The 15,119-nt window shown below is 42.2% G+C and overlaps 1 protein-coding gene across 4 annotated transcripts in view; it reads left to right on the top strand.

Annotated features, from left to right (window-relative positions):
* RYR3 (ryanodine receptor 3) overlaps positions 1-15,119 on the top strand; it is a 553,341-nt gene that overhangs the window by 303,333 nt on the left and 234,889 nt on the right. For all 4 annotated transcript variants that reach the window (XM_059913701.1, XM_059913702.1, XM_059913703.1 and 1 more), the window contains exons 17-19: positions 1,353-1,486; positions 3,300-3,541; positions 12,645-12,837. In XM_059913701.1, the coding sequence (XP_059769684.1) occupies positions 1,353-1,486; positions 3,300-3,541; positions 12,645-12,837 (569 nt within the window). The remainder of the gene's footprint in view (positions 1-1,352; positions 1,487-3,299; positions 3,542-12,644; positions 12,838-15,119) is intronic.

Consider the following 15,119-nt stretch of genomic DNA (forward strand, 5'->3'; position numbering starts at 1 on the left):
TGCGGCTGCCCCCTCCCTGTCAGCGCAGCCTGCCGCGGTCCTGGCCGTTATTTAGCCACTGCTGTTTGCACAGTCGTCCCCGTAGGGGAGAGAGGGAGGAGAGGGCCCGGCTCAGCAGTTTGCTCTGCCACAGTAAGAACACAACATCTGAATGAATGAGGGTGCAGCACAAGGAGGCAGGGCAGACAGGCCAGCACGTGGCGGAAGCGGCCAGAGGCTGTTCCCACTTCCCAGGTGGCTGGAGAACGATGTGGATTAGGAACAACTCACGACGGGTCTGGTAGATTCAGGGGCCGCCTGGTCTGCTTGCTCTGGTGGTTTGCTCTCACTCTAAGGGGGAGAAACGGTAGGTGAAATGTTTTGTTGTTTTTTTTTTTATTTATGGCTGTGTTGGGTCTTCGTTTCTGTGCGAGGGCCCTCTCCAGTTGTGGCAAGCGGGGGCCGCTCTTCATCGCGGTGCGCGGGCCTCTCACTGTCGCGGCCTCTCTTGTTGCGGAGCACAGGCTCCAGACGCGCAGGCTCAGTAGCTGTGGCTCACGGGCCCAGCCGCTCCGCGGCATGTGGGATCTTCCCAGACCAGGGCTCGAACCCGTGTCCCCTGCATTGGCAGGCAGATTCTCAACCGCTGCGCCACCAGGGAAGCCCAGGTGAAATGTTTTTGAATCTGGATTTCTAGGAATATAAGGGTATCTTAGTGAACTTTGGTAATATCACAGCAAGAGACCCAAGACTCGGAATCTGCCCTGCTCTCCTCTCTACCCCACCCACGTGAGTCCCAAGCCTGCTACGAGCAAGGGACCTTAGCCAAATGGGAATCGGAGTGTGTTTCAGGAAGCACTGTGTGAATGCCTACTGATCTGCAGAGGGCCCCCAGGGCCAGGCAGGAGCACGAGCGTCAGCTTGAGGCCCATGGAGGGCCTTCCAGCACCTACCCTGAGAGGAAGTTGTGCCTGGGTTTGGTGCCCTCGATGACTCACCTCTCCCTAGTCCTGGCCCTGGCTGGGATATTAATCTAGACGGGCTGTCTTCAGAGCTCAGACTCTTACCCACTTTAACAGAACAGTGGCCACAGGTGACATGCCTAGTTTGGAGGGATGGGGCACAAGACTAGGGCAGAGCAGTTAGCAAGAAGCCCAGCCTCATCTTCCCCGAGGGGCAGCAGCCTCCCGGGCACCACTCACTCATGCCTCGTGAGACAGGTGCAGCTTTCTTGACTCTAAACAGGTCCTCGCACCTGTCGCCTGGCCCCCACCTTCACGAGACCTGCTTCCTTCATGTGCTGTGGCCATCAGGGCCTGCCTGCTGTGCCCTCCCAGTGGTCCTAAGGTCTGGCGGCGTGTGTCCTGCTGCAGGTTCTGGACGTGCTGTGTTCCCTCTGTCTCTGCAATGGGGTCGCAGTGAGAGCCAACCAGAATCTGATCTGTGACAACTTGCTGCCCCGGAGAAACCTGCTCCTGCAGACGCGGCTGATTAACGATGTGACAAGGTAAGGCCACCACCGTCATTCCAAATGCCCATCTTGTCCCCAGAAAGGAAAGGAAGAGGGCTGATCTCAACTCCAAAGCCACCTGCCCATCATTTCTGTGCTGATGAAGCCACATAAGACGAGACCAGGCAAATGTGTACTTTTTTAGGGCCTTGTACTCCAATCCCTTCAGCTGCGTTTCTCAAACTTCTCCCATAAAGCAGCCAAAGGTAGAGTAAATATACCATCTGAGGGCTAAAGAATTTGGCCTTGAGAGAGGGGTCTACCACGTTTTGTATTAAACATTAATGCATCTCTTATACCTTCTTCCTAACGTATTTATTTTTATTTTGCGGTACCAACATTTTTTTCTAAAAATCTTTTAATAAAGTGGATGTCCCATGTTGAGACCATGATTTCTTGTATCCTCTGGCACACGGCCGTTTACCCCAGGGCCATCTGTGAAGGCCAGGATGAAGATCACGGGCCCGTGCAGAACCCTGGCCTACTGGTCCATACATGCGGCCACATGGGAGTCATGAACTCACTGGGCCTGGACTAGGGAGCAACTACAGCAACTTTGCACCTAGGCCTGCTCTCTACCCTGCAATGTGAGAAAAGAACCTCCCCTCAGAAGTGTAGAGCAGACTCTGGTCTGCAGGCATCACACAGACTTTCTTCTGGGTACCAGTCTGGTTTTTCCCTTGTGGACCCAAAACTGACACAGCCCCAGCCCAGGCCAGTGGACCTCTGAGAGTAGGATTCCAACCAGGACAACTCCAAGTGGTTTGTGCCAAGCTTTTTAACCATTTTTGCTGGATCCATTACAACCTCTATCCCTTAACAAAGTTGCCTAATAGTGATGTCTCCACACCCCACCTCCACCTTTTTTGTCATCAAGCTTGAATTTTTTTTTTAGCTTTATTGAGGTATAATTGACAAACAAAAGTGTAAGATGTTTAAAATATACGATGTGATGGTTTGATACACATATACATTGTGAAAGGATTCTCCCCATCAAGTTAATTAACACATCCAGCAGCTCACACATTTACCATTTTTTTTTAATGAGAACATGTGAATTCTACTCTCTTAGTGAATTTCAATTATACAATACAGTGTTATCAACTATAGTCACCATGTTAAATCCTCAGACTTTATTCATCTTATAAGTGAACATTTGTGCCCTTTTACCAATCTCTCCCTATCCCCCCAACCCTACCCCTGCTCTCTGGAAACCACTTTTCTGCTCTTTCTAGGAGTTGGACTTTTTCTTTTTTTTTTTTTTTTTTTAGATTCCACAGGTAAGTGATACCGTGCAGTATTTCTCTTTCTCTGTCTGGATTATTTCTAATAGTGACTTCTTAATGCTTTCAAGAGGCCATTGTTACTAGTAAGGCCTAGGGGGAAAAGCTGATGCTATGAAAATGGTTTGGGGGTGCTTAAACCAATTTACCAGAAGATGGAACTTGAGTAAGTCAGTTCTTTCACTTAGAGAAGGAAACAAGGGTTTGTAATCATACAACTCTGTATGATGTTTTCAGCATCTTTACCCATGGATGGCACTCAGTAAATGTTGGTTGCCTTGAATAGAATATTTGAAGAGATATCCTTTATATTTTATAAGGGAATTAATGTTGTCCTGACACCTCCCACTAAGAACTTGATCCAGTGTTGGAGGCTCGAAGCTTTTTCTACTTTAGAACAAGACAAAAATCACAAAATTGCTATTGCCCTTGGTTTAATTAGGCCGATGCCTCCTGTGGTCTGGTTCAATTTGCTTTTTTACTTCTTGAGAGTCTGTAGATGCCACCTGTCCCATGTTTAATTTCAGTATTCGGCCAAACATCTTCCTGGGAGTCGCTGAGGGCTCAGCACAGTACAAGAAGTGGTACTTCGAGCTAATCATCGACCAGGTGGACCCCTTCCTCACAGCAGAGCCCACACACCTGCGGGTGGGCTGGGCCTCTTCCTCAGGCTATGCCCCATACCCCGGAGGCGGAGAAGGATGGGGGGGCAATGGTGTTGGCGATGACCTGTACTCCTATGGCTTTGATGGACTTCACCTTTGGTCAGGTGAGCACCTTGCCAAAGCTTTGGCTCCTTATCTCTTCCTGAGGATGATTGATGCTCAAATTGTTCAAACTGAAATGGTCACTTGTTGAAATGATATAGACTCAAGTCTCAACTAATTAGATGGTTAAGCAGGAAGGGCATCACATCTGAAATGAGACTGTCCTGCATTTAAACCATGAGTCTGGCACTTCAGCTGCATGGTCTAGTACAGATTACTTAACTTTTCTCAGACTCAGTGTCTGCTTCTGTACAATCCTAATTGCATAGACTTGTCAAGATTATATAGGTAAACAGGGAAGGAGAAAAAGACTGAGCATTTACTCACTGGGCAGTAGGCTACATATCTTTTGTACATTTTTTCTCTCATTTTATTTTTACAGTGACTCCCTAAGGTGGATAATATTGATCTCATGTTACAGACATGGAAACTGAACACAAAGATGTTTAATTAACTTACTCCCAATCACACTGGGACGGATCCACATCTGACTACAAGTCCGTCATTTTGTCGATGCAACATATTGCTTCATGCTACACTTTGTAAGGTGTCTGGGTCTGTGCCTGACACACAGTAGATGCTAATCTCTTAAAGGAATTCAAAGCTTCCTTTTTTTATATAGACATTGATGCTTTCCCCAAAGCATGTCCATGGCCTGTGCCTGTGGACGAATGGGTTGGCTTCTGCCTGGGTGAAAATGTAAAACTAACCCTCAGGCTTTCACCCACAGCAGAAGCTCTACTCCTCCCATCTGCTGTCCACAGTGTGTCTTATCTGTATCTTTTGTAAAACTGCAACTGGAGACATTGTGTCCCTTATAGAAATTCCTTAGGTAAGCGTTGTGCTGTGTGCCTCTTACATAAAGAACCAGGACACACATTCCTCCTTAAATCCAGTACCAGGGAAAAGTTTGTCTCCACAGGACAAAACTATGTATTTTCTTTTGTATCTGAGAACTACATTATCCATCATGTTTTCCTTCTTCCCTTAGCCTCCAGCTAAAACCAGTAGCTCAGGTCCTGGTGACATGTTTCTTACAGTTGGTCTTTACTTTCAATTGATCAGTATGTTTTTTTTTTTTTATTTTGTGCTGTTTTATATTCAGTGTAAACAGTTTTTAACTTTTAGGAATGGTGTAAACGTATTTATTTATGTACTTCTATATCTGGGATCATTTATGGGAAGAAATCGTCTGTGTCTGTTTTTGTGTGTCCCAGGAGACAGTGTGGTACAGACAGAAGTGGGTACAAAAGGGCAGGATGATGGGTTAGAGTGAAGTGGCAGTCTTGTTCTCATATCCTCCCAGCTTAACCTTCCCTGGTTCCATTTTCGTGGGGGGCGGGGATGGATCTTCTCCTCTTGGTTCTCAGAGCCCCATCGTAGAGCCACTGTTTCCGTGGTGATACGGTCGTAGTAGCCTTTAGCTTAGATTATCATCAGATGGCATAAGCCTCCCAGGAAGTTGTCTCTGGGGGAGTGATTTGAAAAGAAAGAGTCCCTATGCTCACACACATCTACAGCTCCTGAGTTTGATAAAATTGAATCTGTGGGGGAACGAGTGGGATTCAGGTGAGAAACTCATTACCTCCTGCCTGCTGGTTGCCGCTCAGCTCCTGCCCTGTCCTCACCATGAGCCAAGCATATTCTCTGGATCCCAGGCTGCACCTAACGAGAACTCTGGATTGGTTAAGGAAATAACGGAGTCACCAAGACCCTTGGATGAAGCAAAATGGCCCCTAGTTTCGAAGAGAAACTAACCATTCTCAGAGGAAAACATTTACTCCATCTTTTCTAGATTTCGCAGCCCTCCATGCCCCTCCATGGGGCACTTGGCATATCCCTTTGTAAAGTCTGCAGAAGAAATACATCAGTGAGTCAGGAGGCAGACAACCCACTCGTTGAGCATCCAGAAAGGGCTGCCGTCAGTGCATTTCAGGACGTGGACATCCATCCAGTTGTGTATTGTTCCAGGAGTGTACGGTGCCCAGGGGTGTACAGTGTTCCCTTCTTTCCTCTTGTCTGCTCAAGACCAGGAAGCCAGATGTGCTGAGCCCACACGGTCGTTACTGGCAGGGGCTCATCTGATTGGAAATACAGGGGAAGGGGGCTTGGGATTCAGTTTTTCACAAGCTGACTGTGGCTCTCTGAACATTATTCACATAGTAATATAACTCCGTATAGGTGCATTTGGGGGACTTCAGCCTTCAGCATCTGGTGAGATGTAGAGAAACCAGCATCTACAAAATTGGCACCTTTCATGCTCACTAAAACACAAAGCTTCCTTGGGTTTGGGCATCATTCTGAATTCTCCAACCAGCACACAGGGAACATATATCTTGCAGAAGCCACTACAGATGAATATGTCATCATGTGCTCCAGCAGAAGAAATAAGGTTTCTGTTAATGGCTTCTACCAGGACAGCAGTGAATTCTGGACTATCTGATGAAAGGGTAATTGATGTAGAAATGAAGTGAAGTGACGCTCTAACTTACTGCAGGAGGGAATGGAGGATGGCTAGGGAGAGAGAATGGAAACTGGTCTGACAACTTTTCTTCTTTTCCTTGAGATGTAAATGCCCAGGTCCATTACCTTTATTTTATTTTTTTATTGGAGTAGAGTTGATTTACAGTGTTGTGTTAGTTTCAGGTGTACAGCAAAGTGAATCAATTATACATATACATATATCCACTCTTTTTTTTTTTTTTAAGATTCTTTTTCCATATAGACCATTACAGAGTATTGAGTAGAGTTCCCTGTGCTATACAGAAGGTCCTTATTAGTTATCTATTTTATGTATAGTAGTGTGTATATGTCAATCCCAATCTCCCAATTTATTCCTCCCCCCCCCTTATCCCCTGGTAACCATAAATTTGTTTTCTACATCTGTGACTCTACTTCTGTTTTGTAAATAAGTTCATTTGTACCCTTTTTTTTAGATTCCACATATAAGTGATATCATATGATATTTGTCTCTCTCTGTCTGACTTACTGCACTCAGTATGACAGTCTCTAGGAATGGGAGAAAATATTTGCAAACAAAGCAACTGACAAGGGGTTAATCTCCAAAGTATACAAAAAGCTCATGCAGCTCAATATCAAAACAAACAAACAAACAAACAACCCAATCAAAAAATGGGTGGAAGATCTAAATAGACATTTCTCCAAAGAAGGCATACAGGTGGCCGAAAAGCACATGAAAAAATGTTCAACATCACTAATTATTAGAGAAATGCAAATCAAAATTACAATGAGGTATCACCTCACATGGGTCAGAATGGCTATCATGAAAAAATCTACAAACAATAAATGCTGGAGAGGGTGTGGAGAGAAGGGAACCCACCTGCACTGTTGGTGGGAATGTAAATTGGTAGAGCCGCTATGGAGAACAGTACGGAGGTTCCTTAAAAAACTAAAAATAGAACTACCATATGACCCAGCAATCCCACTCCTGGGCATATACTCGGAGAAAACCATAATTCAAACAGATACATGCACCCCAATGTTCATTGCAGCACTATTTACAATAGCCAGGACATGGAAGCAACCTAAATGTCCATCAACAGAGGAATGGATAAAGAAGATGTGGAACATATATACAATGGAATATTACTCAGCCATAAAAAGAACAGAATAATGCCATTTGCAGGAACATGGATGGTCCATTACCTTTAAACTTATCTATGTGCACAAATTAAGCCACTGCCTTGAACTGGTCATTAACTACTTATTAAAGCACAGAGGATGTTGCCGAAGTTGGAAAGAATGGCAGAGCCCTTAACACTTTGTCAGTAGAGAAATTCAAGAAGAAACAGCATGGCTTTGGAGGTATGCCTGGGTTTAAATCCCAGCTCTTGACTTATTTGGTTTTTTTAACCAGGCAAAAAGACTTGGTTTCCTCAGATAAAATGAAGATGATACAAGGCTCTTAGGAAATTTAAATGAAATGAGGAATGTGGAGTTTTTGACACACACTAGATGCAAAGTAAATATGATTTCCCTTCCTTCAGTGTCTATGAAGTCAACCATCGTCATAAAGACCAACTCCAGAGTTCCACGTGTCTCACTCAAGATCATGAGATTAGCCCCATCCTGAGGGGGAAAAGAACCCAGGTTCCATGCTGAATGGGAAAGGAAGTTTTAAAGTGACATCCTGGGAATATGAATGAGCCTTTTCTCTGTGTAGGGGGAGGGCAGCCTTAATCGGTCTTTTTAGCCACGAAAGCCTATGAAGTCACTTTCAAGCAACAGCTGTACAAATATCCCCCCATCTCAGCCCTGCCCAGCCCTCCCTACAGACTCCTGAGTCAGCCCAGCCACCGTGATTCTCCTTTCAGAGGAATGGCTCTTTTCTTGTCATCATTTTCTCTCTCCTGATGTAGGCTTTACATACGTAGCCTTTCAGAACTGCAGTCGGGGGTGAATTTGGCTCAGGGCAGCCTATATAGTACGTCACTGGTTAGGGAGCAATTTCACAGGAGGAAATCACACCTACCCTTCCCTTTTTGCAACTTTTTCCCTTGCAAAATTGGAATAAGCAAAGGAATTCACCTTCCCAAGAGATAAGTGATACAGAAAGTAAATGAATGGAATAAAATTGTGTTTCCTGATTTCTTAGGACTTCTGACTCATGAGGACAAATTAGCTCTACAGTCGAACTTGGATGAGAGGGTCTTTACGTGTCTCCCTACTAAGATGAGCTCCAGGGTATCGGTTCATCTATCAAAACGCACCCCACTGTGACTTGGACTTTTCCAACCCTAGCGCTGTGTGGAGAGGGGTCAAGGAGTAGCTGTAGAACACCAGCATTTTTATGTATTTGGATCTTCTCGCTTTGCAGTTGCCTGAATATTTGTGTTTACGTTATAATGCCAAACTCTGCGGTGCGTGGGGCGATGGAAATGCTGAGCTGAGCATCAGTGTCTACATTACTCATCAGAAGAGACGAAATCCCTCAGTGTTACACCCTTAGGTTCATTAGAAGATGTACGGCATATGATAAAGCGGCTTTTCCCTTTATCTGAAAAATGCTAGGCTTGGAACGGCCTTTCCAAGCTTCCTGGGACCTTCAGGTGGTCCTGAGCCTCTAAGTCAGGGGAGGTTTCTTCAGACTAGCAGAGGCCACAAGACTTCCCAGACTGTCCCAGTAGGTGGTCCAAGGATTACTCAGAGTTCCTAATATCTGGAAAAGCAGTTGAGGCGATTTAGAAAAACTGTCTGTGACGTATTTGCTTTTCCTTTCTACAGCATCACATTTCTATTGGTTGTGCTAAAAGCATCAAATACATCGTAAATGTGTTTGAAAGTGACAGTTTTTGAGCACAGTTTTTCAGTGAAGGGATTTATTGGTTTCAGTAACTCAATTTTCAAATCACTTTCCTAGACTCAGCCCTCAATGTTATGATTCTCCATATTGTTATTTTTACCTAGTATTATAAAGGACATAATACCCCTACAATGTTCTGGTAAGCTTATCTACTGTTAGCCTAGTAATTAACATGTCTGGAGTTATAAAAGCAATAGTAATAGCATTTATTGTGGTTTGCAATGTGTCAGGCTCTTCCAGTTACTCTCTATGGAATAATTCATTCAAAACTCACAATAAATTGATGACTGATTAAAAAAAAAAAAACCTCACAATAACCCCACGATATTATTATTTTCATTTGATAGATGAGGAACCTGAGTCCACAAAGGTAAGTGACTTGTCCAAGGTCACACAGTAAGTGGCAGCACCAGGACTCAAGCCCAGGGAGCCTGGTTCTAGAAACACCCTTTACTGCTACATGCTGTGGCCTCTCGAGAGGTACACAGGACGTAAGTCATTGTCTCGTCAAAATCATGGGAATAGTAATGGTACCTTACAAACCTCTTGACAGCATTACTGTACCCATTTTATGGACATAGAAGCTGATTTTCTAACAGAATCACAGCAGACAAAGACTTGATGTTTGAACCAGCTCTCTGTGACTCCGAGACCACTCCCACCCCCATGCCACCTCATTACAGAGCAGTTGGAAGGACAAGCATCTTGTTTAAATGTGGGGTGCAGGACTCTCCAGAATCATCTGGAGTCATGAAAACCCTCCTAGGCTAGAGATTGCTTCCTCCATTTGGGAATGGTTTTATAAAACAGAGTGTACAAAAGCAATCTCATAATTCCATTGTTTTCTAGTTTCAAATCTTTATACTACTCACATTTTAAAACAAGATGTACTTTATCACATGACCTTTTACAACATGAATGTTATATGAAATGGACTCTTTTATTCAAATAGACTTCCCATTACATTGCTCTAAGCACTTGTTAAGTACATGCTTTATATCCAGTGATTATTCACAGTCTCTCTTCAGTTTCTAGATAATACTGGTCCCAACTCTATATTATCTATATGTTTTAAAAATAGGCTCAGACTATGATTTTGATTTGCCTATGGATGCTCTTAGCAAGTGTTCCAACAGCAACTTCTACTAGGCACCCAGTCTCTTAGAATATGGGAGTTAAAAGACAGTGTCCTTCACCACAAGGACATAACTTCTCGTCCTGGTGGTGGTTTTCAAATGAGAGAGCAGACTGGACAGGAGAGATACTCCCAGCCATCCTTCCTCAGTAAGGCACTTGGTGCTATGGTGTATTGAAGGCTAAATAAAGCTCAGAACTCAGTCTCAGATGGCATCAAGGCACTGCTGTATGAAGAGCGTCCCCCATGAAGGTTGCTCTTTATCTTTACTGGCTGAGGCTCAGACTGGCACAAAAACCAGCAGTGAATTGTGAGAGGGTGGGACGAGAGGGCCCTGGAGTCACAATTCAACACTGTCAGTTTTGTCCTAGTTGATGTGGATCTCAGAAAGCTAAAGGTCCTTCTCATTTGTATTTTTATCCAGTAAGGATCTTGATACTTTGAAAGGTAGTTGTCCAACCCAGCATTTCGATAATTTCCTGGTTTTCCCAAATTTATGGAAATCTCTCAGGATTTGTGCAAATGAGTACAGTGATATTTTCCAGAAGTTAAACTAATTGAAAAAGAAACAGTTGAAGCAGGAAAGATTGGTTTTTACTGGGAAAACAAGAACTCTTAAGAATGAGACAATTATGGCAAAGTTTGCTGAGTTTTAATACCAATAACAGACTTGAATATGATAAGGAAGGAAAGATTCTGGGACCCTGGGATATCTAAACTCCATAAAAGGAGCTGAGAGGACTCAGTCTTGTCAAATGGAGACATTGGAGAGGTATCAAACCTACACACTCATCAAGTTTGCTTAGATTTGTTTTAAATAGTGTTGACTGTAGGTCCTACAATAAGGAAGTTGTTCTTCATTCTCAGTGATGAAACAAGGTATAAAGTTGTAAAAACAGAGTCTGAGGCCATCCCAGGCTAATTTGCCAATATGCATTGAATATGTTAGGTGCTGTTGCCCTGTTGCAGTGCCGGTGGTCCAAGTTCTACATCCTTTATTCCCCTATCACCCCTCATCAGGCCCCCATAAAGCCCCACGTTCCAGCCTCACCAAACTCTAGCCATTCTGCAAATGTCATACGCTCATACACTCCTCTTGCATAAGCTGTTCCTTCTGTCTGGAATGCTCTTTTCTTTCTCATTTATCTAGTGAACCTTTCATTCTTCAAGTTTTAACTTGTTCCATACTCCCAGGCTGACTTCGCGCCTTCTTCTACCTCTAAAGGCATCTCGTCATGTACACCTTCATTCCAATAGTTATACTGAATTGTAGTTCTTTATTTGAATGTTTATTTTCCACGAGACTATGGATTTCTTAGGAGTGGGAACTGGATCCTCAGTCTTTGATCCCCAGCCCCAAGTACAGTATCTGGCACAGTGCAGAGCCTCATTACTGTTTGTGGAAGGGTGGGAGGGAATACAATATGATTTTGTCAGTCAACCAAAACAACCACAAGGGGGTACCTAAATTTTTTTCTTAAGGAGATTGTAGTAGTTTCACTATTTTAAAATCCACCATTTAGTTTGGAATCTATTACTAGAATAGCAGTAACCACTGAAAAAGAGTTCTAAACTAAGATTAGAAATATTACATAGCATAGATATATGTACAGAAGTTATGAACTCACATAGTCATCATAAGGGGATTTTTTAAAAATTGCCTTTTCATGGCGTATTATGAAGCTATAAAGAATCTAGTTTCCAATGAATATTCCATTATACAATCAAATATTTGCAATGTGATAAGTAGAAAAAACAAGTTACAAAATCTACAATATCCCAGTTTGGGTGAATATTTAAATATATGTGAAAAAGTCAAAAAAATTCATTGTAACATTTTTTTTCCTTGTTTATACTTTTCTACATACACAATTAACATTTATAATGAATGTGTATTGCTTGCATGATCAAGAAACAAGATATACCTTTATAAATGTTTTGCTTGAAACCCCATTTAATACCTAACTTTTGCCCCTTTGTTGCTCCCTTTCCAATAGAACTGAAAGCTTGATAGGGGGATGGGAGGAGTGGTTACGATAATTTACTTCTAGAACTTCCAGAATGGGATGGTGTGACATAGAAAACCTAAGAGATGATTTTCTCACTAGTTTAAGTTAGGTCAGGAAATGACAAATCATCTTATGAAAGATAGGCAACAACAACAAAAATCAACCAATACAGCGTATAACTGACAATGTGTTTCCCTGCCTCACTGAAATAATAAAATTCTTTAAAACAAGCAAGCAAACTATGCTGCACCGTTTTGTGGCTGGATAGCCTTGCTCTTACTCACTCGGATGGCTCCTGCATCCGATGCTGAGGTGGCCATGTGTTTTAGAGGAAATAGAAGAGAGCAAGGTCTTCGGGCATCTATGAATAAACACACACACATACACACTCTAGGAGCCACGCCCAGCAAAGCGGTTTGCCCGTTAACTTCAGACACCAGGCCAGAATCTGAGCACACGTTGAACGGGTCGAATTCTTGTTTGTTCTCATTCCTGGCAGCTTGAGACTTTCCTGTGGGACTCATCTCGTCTTGGGCTGCCTGTTCACAAAGCTTAGGAAACCATTTCTCATTGCGCACCTCACCTGTGAGCATCTCCCCAGAGTCCCACACACCTTCTTCCTGTTCTTTGCTCACCAGGCCGCATACCCAGAGCCGTGGCCTCCGTCAACCAGCACCTCCTGAAGTCAGACGACGTGGTGAGCTGTTGCCTGGACCTTGGAGCACCCAGCATCTCTTTCCGCATCAGCGGGCAGCCTGTGCAGGGGATGTTTGAGAACTTCAACACAGATGGGCTCTTCTTCCCTGTGGTGAGCTTTTCAGCAGGTGTCAAGTAAGTTATGGCTGGGATTTCATGGAGAGTAGCTGTTCCCCCAGCTCCCACCACTCTTATGAGCTGGCGAGCGTGGTAATCTCCTTCAGGGCTTCAGCACCATAAGCCAAACTCCCCGAAGAAAGCGATGGTGAAAGGGGAGGAGCAGTTTAGAGTCACGAGTATATATTTGTGGGACACGTACCTCCTGCCAGTGTTTATGTTATGTCCTCCGATAAATAGTAAGATGAATAAGATAAATCCTACGTAGAAAATTACCTTAATAATTGTAAAAAGTATTTCATGCTCATTACAAAAAATTTGAAAGATACAGATAAGGCAATAAATATCACCCATAATCCCAATGTTTAGTTCTAATCTCTATTAATATTTTGGTGTATTTTCTTCAAGTCTTTTATATTACAGATATATGTATTTTTTAATTGACATCACACTAAAAATGAAGTTTTGTCTTGATTTCCTTTCATTCAGCAGTAAGTACGGAGCCTTTTCCTGAGTTATTAAGTATCCTTCTCAAAATGATTTTTTATGGCCAATAATATCCTTTTATTTGGCTGTCCCACAATATAACCATTACTTTATGTTAGTCTTCCATGCTGATTTCTTTTTTATTGTTATAAATGAAATTATCATGAACATCCTTGAGAATAATTCTTTTGTCTGCATTTCTGTTTAGTTCCTCCCAGAAGTAGGTCAAAAGGTATAATCTTTTTAAAGTCTAAATTTACAATCGTGTGGCCAAAGAGATTTTCAGGAAGATTGTATGAACAGTTCAGAATTCATTATCAACAGTTCTGAAATCTAAAAAACTCTGAAAACCATACATTTTTTTCTTAACTCATTTCACTGCAAACTCTGGCCTGAACTTATTTTGTGGAAAAAAATGTCATCAACAGAAATGAGGCTGTTTTCAGTCCTTCATGTATTCAATTTCTTGTGAATATTTACATGCTTAACAGCAAAAATGTATGTGTTTGATTATGGGGTACAGCCTCTCACCTAGCTGGAGGTTCTATTTAATATATACTACATGTCTTATTTTCTGTCTTCTTTAAAATCTAAACAATTCTGAAGTCTGAAACACAGCTCCAAAAATTTCAGATAAAGAATGTGGGCCTGTAGTATCATTTAAAGTAACATATGGGAATACCCAAATGATTGGTTCCCCATTAACTTTTACTATTATGGGTTATTTTTAATCTTTGCCAATTTGAGAAAATTGTGTCTTAAAGTTTTAACTTCCTGTTTGTTTGATTACTGATGTGGTTAAACAGTTTTTATGCTTATTGTTCTTACATATTATTTCAACCCAATATTTTTTTAAAATTCTGTGTTCTCTGCCTTTCTGGTATTAATTTTGGGGGCAATTTTTTATATATTAAGATTATTAAACTATTATTGCTTTCAAATATTTTTCCCAGTTTGTGATTTACCTTTTTAAACTTAGTTTTTTTCTATTGTAGTTTTTGGTTTTTCCCTTTTACAAAAATAATGCAAGTCAAAAAAAAAAAAAAAAACCAAGAGCCCCTAGTTGTACCACCCAGAGATAACCATATTACCTTTTTATTTATACATCTCAATAATTTTATATTAAATTGGGCTTGTACTATGCATTCTGTTTTTCTTCATACTGTTGACAACTGTTGTGTTCATTGTTCTACCCCTTTCCTTTTTTTTTTTAAACATCTTTATTGGAGTATAATTGCTTTCCAATGGTGTGTTAGTTTCTACTTCATAACAAAGTGAATCAGCTATACATATACATATATCCGCATATCTCCTCCCTCTTCCGTCTCCCTCCCACCCTCCCTATCCCACCCCTCTAGGTGGTCACAAAGCACCGAGCTAATCTTCCTGTGCTATGCGGCTGCTTCCCACTAGCTATCTGTTTTATATTTGGTAGTATATATTAGTCCATGCCACTCTCTCACTTCGTCCCAGCTTACCCTTCCCCCTCCCCATGTCCTCAAGTCCATTCTCTACATCTGCGTCATTATTCCTGTCCTGCCCCTAGGTTCTTCATAACTTTTTTTTTTTTATTCCATATATATGTGTTAGCCTACAGTATTTGTTTTTCTCTTTCTGACATACTTCAATCTGTATGACAGACTCTAGGTCCATCCACCTCACTACAAATAACTCAATTTCGTTTTTTATGGCTGAGTAATATTCCATTGTATATTTGTGCCACATCTTCTTTATCCATTCATCTGGCGATGGACACTTAGGTTGCTTCCATGTCCTGGCTATTGTAAATAGAGCTGCAGTGAACATTGTGGTAC

This window comes from Balaenoptera ricei, chromosome 2 (genome assembly GCF_028023285.1).
Source record: "Balaenoptera ricei isolate mBalRic1 chromosome 2, mBalRic1.hap2, whole genome shotgun sequence".
Lineage (NCBI taxonomy): Eukaryota > Metazoa > Chordata > Mammalia > Artiodactyla > Balaenopteridae > Balaenoptera > Balaenoptera ricei.